Source organism: Furipterus horrens, unplaced genomic scaffold, assembly GCF_987537825.1.
Source record: "Furipterus horrens unplaced genomic scaffold, mFurHor1.1.pri manual_scaffold_3, whole genome shotgun sequence".
Classification (NCBI taxonomy): domain Eukaryota; kingdom Metazoa; phylum Chordata; class Mammalia; order Chiroptera; family Furipteridae; genus Furipterus; species Furipterus horrens.
The window spans coordinates 50,977,893-50,997,055 of record NW_028327173.1 but is presented as its reverse complement, the minus strand read 5'-3'; the positions used below and the strand labels follow the sequence as shown (position 1 = coordinate 50,997,055).

At 34.1% G+C, this 19,163-nt stretch overlaps 1 protein-coding gene across 1 annotated transcript in view; it reads right to left on the bottom strand.

The window, feature by feature from the left end:
- LRRC7 (leucine rich repeat containing 7) overlaps positions 1-19,163 on the bottom strand; it is a 299,869-nt gene that overhangs the window by 54,283 nt on the left and 226,423 nt on the right. Inside the window, exon 20 of the mRNA XM_090269599.1 lies at positions 15,049-15,168. Within this exon, the coding sequence (XP_090125725.1) occupies positions 15,049-15,168 (120 nt within the window). The remainder of the gene's footprint in view (positions 1-15,048; positions 15,169-19,163) is intronic.

Below are 19,163 nucleotides of genomic sequence, written 5' to 3'. Positions count from 1 at the left end.
TTCATTTAGAATAATGGTGAAAAGACTTGAGATATTTTACCAAAGGGGATATACAAATGGCAGCAAGTAAGCCCATGAAAAGATTTTCAACACCATTAGCTATTAGAGAAATACAAATTAAAATCCCAATGAGATAGTACTATACACTTACCAGAATGACTGAAATAAAACATTGTGACAAAAACAAATGCTGACAATGATGAGAAATTGGATCACTCATAGTCTGCTGAAGGAAATGTAAAATGGTAGTGCTGTTTTGGAAAAATTTGGCAGTTCCTTAAAAAATACTAAACATGCAAGTACCATATGATCCAGCAACTGCATTCCCAGACATTTATCCTGTCCATGAGTTTTTAGAATAAGTTATTTCCATAACAGTCCCAAACTTGAAATCTAGGTTTCCTTCAATAGGTGAGTGGTTAAAAAACTGTGATACATTCATACCTTAGGATACTAATCAACAATAAAAAAGAAACTATTGATACACACAACCTGAAAAGTAGGCTGAGGAAAAAAAAAAAAGCCAATCCCAAAATTATACGATATCATTATGCAAATGATATTGTATTATTCTATTTGTATGACATTCTTGAAATGATAAAATTATAGAAGTGAAGGGTTATAGAAATGCCAGGAGTTGATTTAAAAATTTAATAGAGGCAGTAAAGATAACAGTCAGATGAATCTGGGTTTTATTCTTCGTTCTGTCACTTTTTAGTTATGCAATCTTGTACAAGTTAGCTAAGCCCTTTGCTTATCATATAAAAACTGTAGATAACAATAAGTGCTTCACAGAATATTATGAGGATTAAAAAAGATAATATAATACATTGAGCATATTACTGGTCCATAGTTAGTACTCAATAATGGCAATAGGAATAAAAAGTTCTTATCTGCTGAGTAAAGGTCTGACTGTCCTTTGGCCATAGCAATAAATAACCACCAATTAGAACTTCTTTTAAACTTGTAATTAATCAATGACAGGTTGCTTAAAAAAGGCACCTGAAAGACAATCAGCAACAGTTCACTCAAGTAACCATGCTTCTTCCCTAGTTCAAGGTTAACGAACTCCTAAATATTCCAACTTCTACCAATATCTGAACTCCATGCTTCCCCTAAACTTTATCTTACTCAGAGACACTGTGCCTTACAAGTTGTTAGCAAGCAGTAAATTATGAACTTGTTTTAAATTATGTGAAGCGTGCTTTCTTTTAATAGAGAGAGATGACAAATCATACACAAATTAAAAAAAAATTCTGCCACAAGTAGAGCTGATACTACTTACTTGTCGCTAATATGGCTAATATTTTAGGTTGCTATGATTCACTTTCATGTTTTCCCCATAGACCTCTCCATCTCCATATGTGTATATGTTTTCAAGACAACTGTGTTCATGTGTAAGTAATTCAAAAGAGATGCTAATTTATGACCTTAATCTCATTTACAACCTGCTGTTAGGGATAAAGCTAAATAAAACTTTTTGCTTGTCAATAATTTCTATATTATTATCTAAAATAATTAATATTATAGTAGCTACTATTATTTAAACACTTATATGATAGGTACTGTGATAAATGTTTAACATCATAATTTTTAGAGCCACTCTACAAGGTATGCATTACTGTATTTCCAGAGGAAACTGAACAGCAGAGTTTCATGTACTCAGGGGCCATTAAACAATAAGTTAAGGCTCACAGTTTCTCCTGCTTAAAAGAAGTAAACAGAATTATAGATATGGAGATCATTTGGAGGGTTATCAGCTGGAAGGGGGAAAGGGGAGAATGGGGGCAAAGGTACACGGATTACGAAGCATAATGGGAAGGGTGATTTTAAAAATAGTATAGGAAAGGAAGGAGTCAAAGAACTTAAATACGCGACTCATGGACATGAACTAAGGGGGAATTGCTGAAGGCAGAAGGGAGAAAAGCGGAGATATTTGGAACAATTGTAATAGCATAATCAATGAAATATACTTAAAAGAAGAAAAAAGAAATAAAAAGTAAGAGATTAAGAAATAAGAAAAACATTGAGATAATATTTTTTCTGCAGCTTAGTACATAGTTTAGTTTTTATGTATTAGTGTAATTATTTTTCAGGGGTTGCTTCAATATTCAGTGCAGTTTTGTCATTTTCACAAGAGGTTTTGGTGATAGGACTTAGGTTATTTTGTGGAAAATGGAGACCATCAAACAGGAAGGAATAGTAGGGATCTTAGAGGATGTAATCAGGAAGTTTGATGCCCTAAATTTTTGAGAAACAAAATTAATAAAACAAACTAAGTTCAATATGGTAGAATGATCTCTAAGTAGGCTCCTGATGCTATTCCCTCTGACATTCGTAAAGGTAAATAAAAAATCTGTCAATATTTTAGATTAAAGAAAACAAAGGCTTGGAAAATAAGGCCTTTTAGAAATATGTAAAATATTTGATTTGTGTAGTTCATAAAAATATGTTAAAGAGGACTAAAAAAATTCTTTTAAAGCATATATGACTGGTTCCAGGGCTCCCCTCTCTCTTTTGAGCAATGAAACACAAGAAACAATGCAAAGTTGTGCCAAAAAGTACTAGTTATATATATGAAAAAATATATTCCTGATACCGAGAGCTATTGACTATCGCAACAGGGCTATGCTCTAATGTTCTCTGATTTTCTTTTTGGTGGTGTGGGGTGGGTGAGATATAATATGTTAGTAGTATAACATAGTGGTTAGACCAAGCTGTAGAACCAGGCACACTGGGCTCCAATCCTGTGTTTCTCAATTTCATACCCCTACCTTCTTGTCCCATAAGGTTATTGTGAAGATGATAAGAGAGCGTGTATGTTAAGCATCTTTACAGTGCTGAATATGTATTGTAAATATTGTTTTATGGTGCTGACAACCAAATGATTACGCTTATTTTTTCTTGTTTTATTTGTATTTAGTTAGGGAAGTTTTGATGCCAAAAGCCTACATTCTTCCATTTAGGCATAGAGGACAAACTTGAACAATACATGGAAGGGAGCTCTGAAGTGGAAAGCAAAGGGCAGGAAAATGTTCTCTCTTATGCCCTGGGGATTTGGTGACACTTTATTCTGCTGGCGCAGTGCAGTATTTGGGAGGGGGGCATTCAAAATATTTGCTGATCTTATATCTTCAAAAGTCAAATGCTGATGATATACTCCAGTGCTTCAAATGATAGATAAAAAAGTGAGGCAATAGGGTTTTCCCTTCGCACATATGCCTTAGGATGGCAACTGGCTGATACGTGCAGACAGTTATTTCTGGCTTATTGAATCTCTACAAGCCCACTCTTCTATGATTAAACATCAATTTGTAAAGCATGACTATGGAATTAGGAATTATTAACCAAAAGGAAAAAATGGAGGATTTGTAATAAAAAGTGATGAAATTCGAGTTAAGTCTACACCTTTCAATGTACAGTTTGTTCTGTGATGATGCTAACTTATACTTTCTTAAAATAAAATAGAAAGGAAGATGTTAACACAATAAAAGTTCGACAATCATTTCTTTCACCCATAAGATTTCTAAGAACCATAGATAGTAGAGTAAGTCAGATACAAACCAAGTGCCAGGAAAGGCAATCTTATCATTTTGACACCCTCTATTTGGCCACTATTTGGCAACTATTGGGCAACTATCCTTAATAATATGCCAGTTGTCATGTTGTGTAAGTCTTCACATTACATACTCAATTGTGAACATTTTTATTGCATTGGACTAATTCTGTTATTTTTTTTGTTTTTGTTTTTGCTTTTAGATTTCTTCCAAAATGAAGATAGTATAAATGTGATTCAGTTATCTCAATTTTCTGAAGTATAATAGTTTTAAGGAATACCTATGTCAAGAATTGATGGAATAAGTAGTTTTAATCTGACAACTCTTTCTATTGCTTTAGCTTGTGGCATGTTTTTATTCTACCTCTGACTTAATAGCATTTTGATAGACACTATTTAGGTTTGCACTTTTATTAAGGAAATAATTTAGAGCCAGTCTGGATGAGAACAATTTCCTGATTTATGACAAAGTCCTTCACTACTGGAGACAGTTATATTGCTGTACTGTTATTAGGAGATAAAGGGATGTGCTGTGCTAAATAATTAATGCTATATTAAGTACAAAATTCAATTAAAAAAGTGACTGCAAAACTAAACAACATTTTATCCAGCTGTCACAAAGAGCTTTACATTAAAAAATATTTTTCCACTTACATTTTCACAATCTCTGTATTATTTTTGAGAACAAACTTAATTATATAATAAAACAGAGTAAGTTTAAAAATATTGTAAATTAAATAATACTAAAACCAATGGATTAAAAATGCATCATTCCAGATGTTCAGATTAATGAAATACACATTTGAAATGGATCATTAAAAAGAGGAAATTATTTCATTCATTTCTTTAAACCCCTCTTTCTGATTCAGCTACTGTCACTAAATACATGGAACTAACTCTGAAGGGTCCCATTTTCATGAAAGTTTTGACTTCATATAGCCCATGTCCCCTTGCTTTGGCAATTAATTTTTGGTTAACAAGTAAGTCTTAATATACATTTAGCCTTCTTTCTTTTACATCAATAGTTTGCAATTATCCGAGGCATTGCATTTAATTGGATGCATTCATTCTTATTTCTCTAGTATAGCAAAAGGCATGGCTGCATTGACTTATTGGAAATGGTAACATGATAACCGATCAATAAATTATGTTTTAAAAAGCATATATTTAATTAATCTGAATGTCATTTCTGATACTGGCAACATAAAAAGAGTACAACTTGAAATTTTGAAGATTAAATTTGAGCCCTTAGCTTATAATTCCTATAATTGTTCTTTGCATTGTTCTACATATTTTAACTTGTACAACCACAAACAGTGCATTTTCAGCCTGTTCTAAAACAATAACTGTTATTTATTTTATAAAGACCATGTTGAGGCTAGTCCAGTAGAGATAGAGGCATATATTTGTTAAGCAGGAGAAATTAGTGGGTGTCATAATATAGTCATTAAATATAAGCACCAGAAATTTCAAAGAGCCTCCAGTGGGTATTTGGTAGATCACTAATAATGTCATTAATAATTGATTCTTAAGACAAAAGTCACATATGATATAATTTTCACCTATCTACCTCTCCTACTGCTACCTCTCCTACTCCTAAACCCTCCTAACCTGAAGGGATATTTGCGATGATGGGTTTGTTCACCTCCCAGGCAACTGGTGCGATTGAAACTGTTGGTTAAAGCTCTTTTTTTCAAGTAAATGGGAAAACTAAGGAGCAGATACTTATCAATGCACACAAATAATCAGTTCCAGATTATTTCTGGATACCTCCAAGGAACGTAGAGTTGCATTAATGTAGATCTAGAGAGTCATTTTCAAAGCCTTGCTGGGGATAGAAGTTCTTCTTAAATTGAGCATATTTTCTACCTTCCCACTGTTCCATTCTCCTTTTAAAACTTATGTCCCTTGAAAAAAGTGGCTTTTTTTAAAGAGAAAAATTCTGCAGATATTTGTATAAGAATGTTTCTCTGGGGGCAACAGATTATGCTAAAGTATGTTTTGCTTACCTATGGTGTCATAGGTAAAAACAGCTTGTCTCCTTGCATAATGACATCAGAATTACAACTAAAATATAGAACAACCATCACTAGGAACTATCATAAATCAAGCCAAATGGAAATCTGGCAACTACAGAATTAAAGAAACCATATCCATCCAGACTGAGAGAGAGGAAGGGAGAGAGAGAAACATTGATGCAAGAGTGAAGCATCAATTGTGCTGGGACTGGATCTGGAACCTGCAACCAAGAATATCAGAAAATCGAGCTGTATGGACATCCAACAACTATGGAATTAAAAAAGTCACATTAATCCAGATGAGTAGGAGAGGTGGAGACACAGAGATGCAGAAATGCAGAATAGGTGGCCCCACATCTGTGTGTGATGGATAAAAATTAGGAGGGATACCTTGGGAGTGAGAGATCCCAGCCCCACACTGGACCCCCCAGCCTAGGGTTCCAGTGCCAGGAATATAAATCCCCATAACTTCTGGCTGCAAAAACCAGTGGAGGTTGGGGCTGTAGAAGACATTGTAGGATTCTCAGGCATCTTCCCTTGAAGGGCCCCAAACTGCTTAGAAGTTAGACTCAGTCCCTCTGGGCTTTGGCACTGGGGCAGTAGCTCCAGGGGCACCAGAGATGCACAAGGAGAAAGTGAAGTGTTTGGCATCAGGGCGAGTGCCAGAGGATGACTTCCTCCTGGACAAAATCCCTGAGGCCAGGCAGTGGCCACAGCACCTTCTGTGAGCCCTCTCCTTCACAGAGACACAGAGAAGAAGACAACATATCTGAGACTCCATCAACCTGGTTCACATGGGCTGCCCTGCCCTGGTGATCACCTGAGGCTCTGCCCCATCTGACTTATGGGTGTGTTTTTCTACAATAGGCCATGCTACTAAGACAGGGAGTCAAAGCAGCTCTACTTAAAACACAGAAACAAACACAGGGAGGCTGCCAAAATGAGGAGACAAAGAAATATGACCCAAATGAAAGAACAGAACAAAACTCCAAAAAAGAACTAAACAAAATGGAGATAAGGAATCTGTCAGAAGCAGAGTTTAAAACACAGGTTATTAGGATGCTCAAGAAACTCATTGGATACTTTGACAACATAAATAAAAACCCAGGCAGAAATGAATGTTACACTAAGTAAAATAAAGAAAAATTTATAGGGTATTAATGGTGGAATGGATGAAGCTGAGATTCACATCAATGATTTGGAACATAAGGAAGAAAAAAAACATTCAGTCAGAACAGTAAGAAGAAAAAAAGAATTCAAGAAAATGAGGAGAGGCTAAGGAGCCACTGGGACAACTTCAAACGCTCCAACGTTTAAATCATAGAGGTGTCAGAAAGAGAAGATAATGAGCAAGAAATTAAAAACTTATTTGAAAAATAATGAAAGAAAACTTTCCTCATTTGGTGAAGGAAATAGACATGCAAATTCAGAAAGGACAGAAAGTCCCAAACAAGATGTACACACCCACACCAAGACATCATAATTAAAATTCCAAAGATTAAAGATAAAGAATCTTAAAAGCAGCAAGAGAAAAGCAGATAGTTACCTACAAAGGTGTTTCCATAAGACTGTCAGATAATTTCTCAAAAAAAAATTTTGCAGGCAAGTAGAGACTGGCTAGAATTATTCAAAGTGATGAAAAGCAAGGACCTACAACCAAGATTACTCTATCCAGCAGAGCTATCATTTAGAATGGAAGGGCAGATAAAGTGCGCCCAGATGAGGTAAAGCTAAAGAAGTTCATCATCACCGAGCCATTATTATATGAAATGTTAAAGGAACTTATTTAAGAAAAAGGAGAATATCAAAACTATCAACATTAAAATAGCAATAAACACAACAATCAACGATTGGATTTAAAAAATAAACCAAGCAAACATGCATAAGAAAAACAGAATCATAGGTACAGAAATCATCTGGAGGGTTATCAGTTGTGAGGTAGAAGGAGGAGAATTGGAGAAAATGGTGCAGGAATTAAGAAGTACAGATGTAAGTTCAGAATAGCCATGGGGATGTTAAGAACAGTATAGGAAATGTAGTAGCCAAAGAACCTATATGCATGACCCATGGACATGAACTAGGGAGTAATTACCAGAGGCAATGGGGGTTACCCACTGGAGGGTGGCACGGGGGAAAATTGGGATAGATGTAATAGCATAATCAAAAAACATCTAAGTAAAAAATAAAAATCTATAATTGTATGACTTCATCAATCTGCCTTTTCACTGACTCATTTCTTGTTTTTTGGGCAGAACTCACTAACAGTGAATGCATCTGGCTGCTATTTCTTCCTGAAGCTCAGCATCCTTTGGAGAACATGTCAATACCACGGATGTCAGTGCAGTCTTTATGTTGCTCAATACAAAATGCTAAGTGATGCCACCGTGGGTGGGGGTGATTTGAAGAGGATGGGGGAAGCAAGAGGAATCTCCACCTACCCACTGACGCAGAAAGATCCTTTTTCCTAATGTTCAGAAAAACATTTGAGTTCAAAATGACTCAAAATACAGAATGTCAATCTGTTTTTGAGTTTCAGTGATGGCCCAGTCTAGCAGAAGAAAAATTTACTCTTACCAAAGTAAAATTTGCTCCTATCAATGAAGAAAAATGAGGCGTAGGGAAGAGAATCAGAAAAGAGGAAGCCAGGGTTTTGCTTGATGTCACTCACAGTGATAGAGAAGATTGTTCTCATTTGATTATGGACTGAAAAATCGAGGCATTACTCCTGGGGGTTCCTCTCTGATAATAATGTATTTTGCTTTGGGAGGAAAAAAAAATACAAAGCCTCAGGCAAAAGTTAACTATCTGATATATTTTCTTCTGCACAAAAGGAGAGTTTAGCTATGGCACTGAAAATCACTGAAGTTTCAGAATCACTTTTTAAATTCAATTTTACTTTAAATTACAACAGATATTCTTAACTTTGATGTTGTTGGTAGACGTTGAAACATTTCTATTTCCCTCTTATCTCTTATATGTAAAGTTTACCCAGTTGATTTTTATATCTGCTTCTAAGGCTTGACTTCCTCAATTATAACCTCAGTATTTACTCAACTTTCTGCCATCCTGACACTTTTCAATATTTAAAATTTCACCTCTCTTTTTTATCCATTCCAGATTTTCCTCTATTCCTATGTAAGTGAGCTACATCCACTCTCCCCTCTATCTTTGGTGTAAGGGATTCCTAAAGCACTATTGCCCAGTTTCACTTAAATTACAAAAGCCAAAAAATGTAGCTATCTTTTAAAATTAAAGATGTTTATTAATTTTAGAGAAAGAGTAGGGGAGAGAGAGAAAGAGAAAGAGAGAAACATTATGTGAGAGAGAAACATCAATTGCTTGCTGTTGATATGCTTCCCAACCAGGAATTGAACCCACAACCTAGGTATGTACCCTGACCGGAATTGAACCCCCAATCTTTTGGTGTATGAGATGACCTTCTAACCAAATGAGCCACACCGGCCAGGCCTGTAGCTATTTTTATTATAGTTCCACATATAATAGTGATAGCAATATTTGTTTTTAACAGCAAGAGGTTTGGAGAAAACTACTTTTCTATGACAAAAATTTGATTATATTTCAGATAAAATTTTTATAGCATAACAATAAAATGCTTTTATTTAAATCACTAAATGTATAGGTTAAGCTGATTTTTAAAACCTAGTACCTTTAAACATTTACTTCTCATTTAAAAATGGCATCAGTTTATTTTTACTCCCTGAAAAGTTCTACAAAAGACTGACTTTTGTTTTCAAGTGAAAAATCAATTCCAGAAGTGCTTTGACTCAGCTGTTTTAGAACAGAAATGATGACTTGGTTATATGGTCAATAGTAAAGCAACTGAAGATTTTCAAGAGATGTTTTTGGTCTTATCCTCCAAAATATGTACAAAACCAAACAGTAAAATGCATTATACTAAGAAATACAACAAATGTCAAAATTAAAATAAGAAATGAATATTCCTTTCAAGATACTTAAATTTTTTTTTTAATTCTTAATATGCTTTAGAAAAGCAAAAATTCCAAATTGGGGGCCTATGAAAGAAAGAATAAAAACATGAAAATGACCAGAAAACACAAAAAATTTCTTTTAGTTTCTCCTAATGAGTTCCTGGGCGTACTTCAGAGAGGACAAGCAACTGCCAGTCCTGAAGCACTTAATGGCTGAGCTGGCGCTGTAGATGTGAGAAAATTATGGGCAAATTCAGCCTAAGGGGCAAGTTGGTGAGCCAAGACTAAATGAGCTCCATTTTTAATACTTTCTCCTCAACTGTGTCCTTCATGATACTGACCCCTGGATAGCCACCTTTATTATTCTAACTGCTCTAAAACTGGAATAACAAACATTTGGGGAGATAAGAGTCATGCTAAAGAGACAATGCTGAAAGAGACCTTTGCATGTCCAGTCCCTACATATTAAAGAATTTTCAGATTTAATATCACTAGGATTTTAAAGTCTCTTACTCTTTCCAGAAGGGAAATATTTTGTTTCACTTGTTTTATTCAGTCACTTTAGCTTTTTTTGCTGCAGTGGTTTTCTGATCCAATATTTAACATATCCTTACAGCATCATTCTTCAATTTTAAATCTCTTCACAGATATTTAACCTATTTAAGACTCAACGTTTTTAAAAGAGTGTGTCATTTCAGAATTAGGGAAAAACAGCTTTGTCATTCCTATGAGGAGGCTACCAAATTATATAATTTCTGGCTTTCATTTTTATTTTATACTATGACCTTCATACACTTTTCTGTTATATATAGAAGAGTAATCTAAAATACTTAGCCACCTGTGTGATCCTGGCAAGTAACCTAGCCTAAACTTGAAGTCTCTAACTGAGGAAACCTAAACTTGGTCTTTGCTTTTATATCATGGATAAAAAGAGTACTGCTTACCTAATATGGTGGTTGTGAGGATTAGAAGAAGAATGCCTCAAAGCACTTAGCACAGTGCCTGGCAGAGAGTGATGTTTGATACATGGTACATAATAGTTCTTACCATAGTGACTATGGCATTATCCAACAGATAGACTTCAGCAGTGAAGGCAGTGGTGTGCTAGGACTGTAAAATACAAAGCACTGTAGTTCTCTGCCATTGCAAGGTTATAAAAGCAATTCTTAAAGTGCTCATGTAACACTACCTGGAATTCAGGGGGAGATTTACATAGCTGTGACATGTTCTTCTAGCAGTGATTCCCAGACTTTCTCAATGAATGGAAATTAGAATTTGAAATTTTGGAGACTGACACAAGAGAAAGTTGGAAAAACTACCACCTTCAATTACAACTTAAAAAAAAAAAAAGTCGGGATTTAACATGATCAACATTTTGCCATGGATTAGCCACTCTGTGACATAGGCCTATGATAGATACAGGAAGAAAATTCTCTCTGGTAAACACCTTTTCAACTAATTATTATTTTATGTCTTAATCTCTGGATCCACAGTTTGCAGAGTACCTACATTTGTTCTACTGTAGTACTTGAAGTACTGCTAGTCATAACCATGAGTATTACCAGTATTAGTTAAACCAAAGAACTGTGATAGACAGAACAGAGAGCCACAAGTTCAATCAAAGCCTCTCTACAAAGGATTTCCCACTGAATCTCTGCGGTGTCATGGTAGTTTCTGGTCACAGTAGTATCACAGTACTAGTAGCACACAGTAGTAATATCACAATAGTAGCATCATAGTAGTATCTCTAGGCACAGAGATCATGATGAAAAATCTTCATAGACTTTGAGAAAGAGACTCAAATGAGGTGCTGGCTAAGACTTCTTCACCACTTATTCTCCTTTGATCCTCCATTTCATTTGTAGTTCAGTTTCTAATTTTCTAATCTTATCTTGTCTAGCCTAATGATTACTCACTTCATGACAACTGCAAAAGTAATGTTGATTAAAAAAATTCATTATAGAATGCAATATAAATCCAATAAACAATAGTACAACTTTCACACCTATTTTGGTAAATACTGCAGCCCAGGCAGATAATCCAATTACCATTTTCATTTCCTTGGGCTAATTCTCACTGAATATTAACTTGATATATTAAATAAATATATAATAAAAACCTAAATTTGACTATTTAAAACAATCTTTATTCTCTCTGCTCTCTGGTGTAGACATATCTATTTATAGGTTCTAAAATCTCAGAACTATAACATGGGGTAGTCAGAAAATGCTTATTATGATAGTAGAAAAAATATACAAATGAATTTACACAAGAGAGACATAATACAATTTTAAAGATGTATTATTTCACATTTGACAATAAGTATAGAAGGTTAATCAAGTTTTCAGAAAGATTGAACAATTATTCTAAACTCTAAGAAAATTAACTAGCCCACAAATGTTTAATCAATATAGGATTGCATGGGGTTTAAAGCACATAAAGAAGCAAAAAATGATTATCATGATTTGTATTGATGATATAATTAAACAAACATAGTATTGTGGACTCTGAAAGTAAATTTCATGTAAAATGGATATAGGGATGAACAGTGTAAACACCTTTTAGTTCCATCTAGAGTATTAACGAATAAGGCTTTTCCTTGTATGGGAAAATTACAGTCATCCTTTGCAGCTATGCATGTGCATATGGTCCCTCCTGTGATCTGGCAATTTATTCTAGGCTGTGATAGGCACTCCTTTAATTCCCAGCCATCAGTTTCATCCTCTCCTCTACCCTCACAGAGAAGCAGGGTTCCCTCCTTTCTTGTCTGATATTTTCAACCTACTCTTCACCAAAGGTTTCTTCCCACCAGCCTTTAAATATGATCAGGTGTCTGCCACCTTAAAAACCCCCTTTCAGATTCCACCACAATTCTCTCCTTTTGTTCAAAAGGATACTCCTTTCTTGAGTTTCTTAGGTTTCTGCCTCTGTTTACTCTGTACTGAAAAAAACCAATTTTAGGATAAAGCCAACAGTATAAATGGAAGAGTAAGGAAGGAAAAACTTCTAAGTTTAAAATTATATATCTGGAAATGAAATCTAAGTCTTACCCTACATTTTTCCTTCTTCTTATGTTAGATAAGTATTTCCTTAATATTCAAGGCTGTTTCCCTTGAATTTTATATAACTTCCAACAAAAAGAACACCACTGAATTAATCTTTAGTTATTCCTTCTGTGTTCTTCCTAAGAGCACCTCTTACATGTTGGTGCTCTGTGGAGTTCTGTGTCATCCATCTGTCTCACTCATGGCACAATTTGATGATTGTTAAGTTTGTATTTCTGGCTAAGAGTTCTCTCTTGAACTTCAGATAAATATATATAAATATCCACTAAGCATTTCCACTCAGATGCCCCAATAATACAACAAATCAACATATTAAAACAAAGGCCCCCTCCCTCCTCCACTTCCGGTTACTAATCTTTTTATATTTTCTATCTCAGCGCATATCATCACTCACTTGCCCCAATTAGAAACCTGGGTATCAGCCTTGGAACTGTCATTTATCTCTTGTGCCCTATGTCCAGTCTAACTTTTAAGAATATATTGAATCTATGCATTTTTCTTTACCACCCATTTCTTCCATCTACTCTCCGATAGAAGTTTCATAACGGGTTCAATTACTGCTAGTCTCTCTCATCTCCAATTCATTCTCTGAAAAGCTATCAGTGCTCTTTAAAGAAAAATTTAATCATGTCTCTACCCTGCTTAAAATAGTTCAATGTTTCTCTTCCCATTTCCTTCACAGTAAAGCTCACCATGATTTGGCTCATGCTCATCACTGCATCTTTATTTTACATGACTCTTCTTTCTTAACTTCTTTTCGCTTCTTTACTAAACAGGTGCCTTCACAGCACTGTATTCCATCTTCACAGCACTAGTCACACTATATTATAGTTATCTGTAGTACTGAATATCACTCAATATTCAGATGAATAACATGTGTAACACCTGAAAAGCAGGGTGCTAACAATTATTTTGGGTAAATAATTTGTTTATATAATTTATATATATATATATATAAAGCACTGAAGTGATCATCAAAGGTAAATCACCTAGGTTACAAAGAAAGTATGTGATTAGGTAGTGTATATGTAAGTTATGAAACACAATTATAAAATGAACACTCATACACTTAAGAACTAGAGTGTAAGAACCATAACTCAAGAAATAGAACAGTACCACTAAATACCAGCTTCCTCCTTCATCCTACCCTCAGTTTTCCTTTTAGAGATCATAATACTCGTATTCCCTTATGAAAGTAGTTTTCTCACTCCTGTACTTATGTCTAAACAATATATTTTAATTATGCTTATTTTTGAGATTTATAAATATGGTATTTTTGATGTGTATCATCTTCAAAAACTTGTTTTTCACTCACATCACATTTTAAAAATTTATACAAATTATCATAATTATAGTTAACTAATTTCCATAGCTGTAAAATATTCCTTTGTGTGAATAACAAAATTTATGTACACAATTTCATGTTGGTAGACACTGGGTTTTTCCAACATTCAACTATTCTAAACGTTACAAGTATCTTGAATGACTTGTAGTAGAGTTTTTCTAGAATAATATCTTATGAAAGAAATCATTAGAATGTAGGGAATATGTATGTTTAGCTTTATAAGATAATGTGTTACCAAAGTGATTGTGCTTTTTATTCACACAAGCAGTATAAAAGAGTTTCAATTGCTCTCATATATGGAAACAACTTCAATTTTTCAGACTTAATTTTTCCAAGTCTAGCAAATATAAAATGGCATTTTTTTTGCATTTTCCTGATGAAAGAGTCAATTTTAAAAAATATTTATTGTATTGTATGTCTTTTCTTATTGATTTATAGGAGTTTAAAAAATATACTCTGGAAAACTAAGCCTCTGTCCCTCATATATCTCATAATTATCTTCTCTCAGAGTATTTTTTATGCTTCTTTACAACAAATTAACATGTAGTCTTATCATTACCTACATATCACTCAGCCTATCTCTCTAGACTAAAAGGTCCTAGAGGTAAGACATCATATCTTATTAATTTTTGTCCCTTAACATCTAGCAGCTGCTCAAAACGTGCTACTGGGCTTACTAAGTGTTTAGTAAATGAATGACTAGATGAATGAATGGCTACAACTTTAGAAATGTGAATCTCTTTTTTAGTCGAATTTCTTTTTATGCAAATTGGCTACACCATAATACTGAAACCAAGAGAGTCAGAATTATACGCTATACACCTTCCTGTACTTACACTTCAAAGATGGGTGTCAGGCACTAGTAAGAGGAGCTACTATCTACAGAGAGGCGGCAGAATGTTGTTTATATGAATTTATCACCAGCTCTGAACATTTGGCAATGTTCAGTTTTCATCCTTTTCAATGCATTTACAGTTAACCAGTCTTCTAATAGTGAGATAGTATTTAGCCTACGTTTATCACAAAGTTAGAAATGATGTTAAGACAAGTTATGGATTACATATTACAATGAATGTGCAGGTTCATGGTTTGTCATTAACTTATAATTGGTTACCTTTTTAGTAACGGTGTCCGGAGGTACATCCCGCCTCCCAAGAGGATAAGGATTCCATTGGCCACTAGGAGATAAATCTTCTTGTCCATTGTCTAAAATGTTGCTTTGCTGGGACGGGGTCTATTGCAAAAATGGTATGGCATTCTTTAGTGATATAATAAAAATTTATCATAATTTTCTGAAAACGTCCCTAATGATTATCATAAAAATAATTTTGTTTAATTACAGAAAAACATATACCCTGAATTAAAAATATTAGTATACACTTTCTACTCATTAGAAAATTCTACATTGACAGATTTTTGGAAGCAGTGAGAAATTAAACTAAAATAACAATCTTTGGATCACTTATTGAATTTTAAAGAAAAGTTTAGATCATTTATAGTACCTGAATAAAAAAAAATCACAATAAAATTAATCAAGTGATAAAAACCACAATATTTAAAACTTGCTTGTTTCTTTAGTATGATATTACCATTTAGAGTATATGTTAAAACCATATAAACACAGTATGTAACTTCCAATATTCTAAACCATAGCCTAAAACAAATTTTATAAGGTTATACTGATTCTGGCAGCATATGCCTTGCACTAATCCAAAATATTGTTAACACTAGCATAGTGTAAGATTCATGGTTATATGACATTATCTACAGATAGCTTTGAGGGGAAAATGAAAACAACATAAAATATATTGTACTATTAGAATTACAGTATAAATGAATCATAACATTAATTCTAAATTTATTTATATAGGTTGCTTATGCATTAAAGTTTAAACTCTCCATATATATTTTATTTTCACTGATTTACTTATTATTTTTAACAAACAATAATTCCCGTCTTTATTTATAGTAATATTAATATTTGGGAGGTCCTTCATAGTCCGACCTAAAGAATAGCAAGTAATCACACACCATGGAGGGATATAATAGTTGGATATTTTTCTTTTGAAAGCTGATTAACTTTTCACAAAGGCTTTCTCCTCCCCTAACCTACAGGACACACAGGTACTGACTTCTTGATTACCTGAAGAATTCTTATGGGTGATATATTATGTTTAGTGTTTCCTATCCGTTTTATGCAGATGTTTTGAAGGATCACTACAGTAAATAAAGCCAATGAGAGTACGTATGTGCAGCTTTACTCTGTGTGAGGTTTTGTCCTCTAAACATAGAATGGGACAATTGGACTATTCTCTTATAACATGGCAGACATGAGCTGCTTGCCAGGCTTTATCTGATCATATGGAATAGTCCTACTTGTCCCCCTTTAGAAAACAATTATGTAACAGCTCTATCTGTATTCTGACTACGTGCATTTTTAAAAAGCATTGTTTGGAACTATTTGAAAATAAGATTTATTATGATACTAGGTGAAGCTTTCCTAAGGTCTAATGGATATAGTGAAAAGTAAGGATATAACTCAGTTTTCTTCTTGTACTTTGGCCATGTGGATATCTTTTTCATGAGCCTGTCAAAAAGTGTGAAAAAAGAAAAAAATGGTACTGAATTGAGGCTCCTGGGTTAGCTAGGAATAAATTTTCTTGTGTTTCTTTGAAAATCAAATGTAGATAACACATTTAAAGTACATATCACTTGAAAATTAACAAATAACTATTCAGAATATCTGTCTTTAAGCATTCATTTTTTTCTAGTCTTTACCGCTTCCAGATTAATATGCTTGCATATGCCCACACACAATTTTTCTAGATATTAAAATATAACAAATAAAATAATTAAAATTAAACAGTTAAAATATAATTTTTCAGGTTAGGTAGGCATTACTGGCCCATGCTTTTTCTGGCTTGGTTTCTTTGCCAATGAAGTGGGATAATAAATGAGTTCATCTGGCTAGGTCTGAGAAGTGGCCTGTCTTCAACACAGGCATCTTTTTTTTTTCTCCATATCACCCTTATCTCTATTTCTTCTACTAAACTTAGTTTAGTTGGCCAGACATGTCTCCTAGTCAGAGAGAGCAGCTGAGAGTTATAAAATTCTTTCTGGTATAAAAAAGGTTAAAACTCTTTAGTTAAATATCTAATATCATGATGATATAGGCTCTTCATTAGTTTAGAAATTATTCTCTTTCTTTTTAAAATTAGAATCAGCAGCTGTACCAATTTGTTTATATTATGGCCAGTAGAAACATAAACCTGCAGATACACAAAAAAGCACTTTCACTAGACAGCAAAATTAAAGAAATTTACTAAAAGCAATTTTCTTTATTAATTTTAAGACTGTTATGGTATTTTTGTTTTTAAGTTAAGATGACTTAAGCTTGCAGAAATAGACTATGAAAGCAATTTATTAATGATCTGGAGGTGGAACCAAAAGAGAATTATATGGTAGGTTCATATTCTTTCCCCAAAGGAGCATAGCTATTAACAAAAAATTGTACTTTTGATAATGTGCTACTTAACTGTGTCTAAATGGAGTTGCTCAGTTAAAATTCTATAGAATGTTAAAAGGAGCAAGTGAAAAAATTTAAAAAATAGTAATGAAGTTATCATTGTTGAAATTTATTATGTCAGAGAAAATAACCAAGTTGAGTTTAAATTATTCATTTAGTTTATGTACCACATTCTAGACATTTTGTTTAGATATTTTAAAAGATTAAAAACAAATCTTTATATCCCCACCACATATAACAATTACATACATAAGACATGGAAAATCATCACTTGCACACTTCTCTCAGCTTCTAAATTATATACTATTTCAAAATAATAGAGAAAAATGCTCATTGTGATTTAGTGAAAAATAAAGTTTATTTAAGAAATTAAGTAATGCTAGTAGAAGTTTCGTTGAATAGATGCTGGTCCCAAAGACTGCTGTGGACATTTGTAGATTTAACATTATGGTTTTGACTGCTGTGAATGATCACAGGTATCTATTTGTGAGTAATTTCTAATTTTGCTGAGACATAAATGTCCAAGAATATGCATGTTTATGTGTGTCTCTCTAAATATATCTGTGTATGTATCAGCCTATATATAAGTGTGTGCATGCATGTGTGTATATGAATAGCCACATGTGAATACAGATTCACATATAAGAATAAACGAACTTAGCTGATCAAGTGGCTTTGTTCTTGTTTGCTAATTGATGGGTGTAATAAAAGCTTGGGAAATTCACTCACTATGTATTGCCAGATAAATTATATAAGTCGTCGGCAGCCGTCCGTCTCGAGAGACGATGGTGTAGCTTCTTAAGAGTCCATCTGCACCGCCGAGAATGGCTGTGCAGTCCGACTCGGGAGTGACATGGTATCTGTCTCCTCCCGTGTTGAATCGACATCTTGCGATGACGCTGAAGCTACAGAGCCTGGGCAGGGTAATATGGAGGGTCTGCTGTTGCCCATGCAGCAGACCCCCCCTCTCTTCGCAGCTGAAGGGTCCAAGGGAAAGACGGAGTCGATACAGCTTGGGTTCAGGTGCGCCGCAGGAGTTGCCGGTGTTGACCACAACATCAAACCGCCTTAGGGACTCCGGCTCCGGATTTTCTGTCGGGGTTTACTCCCTTAGCCTTTCCCCTGAAGAGGTATGCCGCAAGGCAGCGGAGGTTTTTTGGAGTCAGAGTTTTCCTTCTCTGATGTGCCCTGACTGGAAGATCGAACCAGCGACACTTAGCTCGCAGGCCAACGCTCAATCCACTGAGCTAAACCAGCCAGGGCCAAAATTATATAAGTACGGTATTAGAATCTGGCACTTTGCAAAGATCTAGGGATGTATCGCTTACGAGCACAAGGATCTATTTTTCTTAGTAATTGTCACATAGTTCATTAAAGGTGTTACAATAGATTCAAAAAATGTGTTAAAAGCAATTTTACCCAATGTATTTCCAGTGAAATTATTGTTATATTATTTTTTCCTGCACATTTTTTTCAAAACAGTATTATAAAGGCAAATATATGCCAAGCTTGGATCTAAATTATTATATCATAAGGTTCAGTCTGAAGATGGTAGGGTAATGTCCAGATGATTTTTAAATCAGCATTTTATAATAATGATGAAAAAGCATCCATTTGACTACTAACATTATTTTGGTAATTTTTACTACTGTCTATGAAAATGTAGTTTATAAGATAAAAACATTTTGCATAATTAGAAAGTT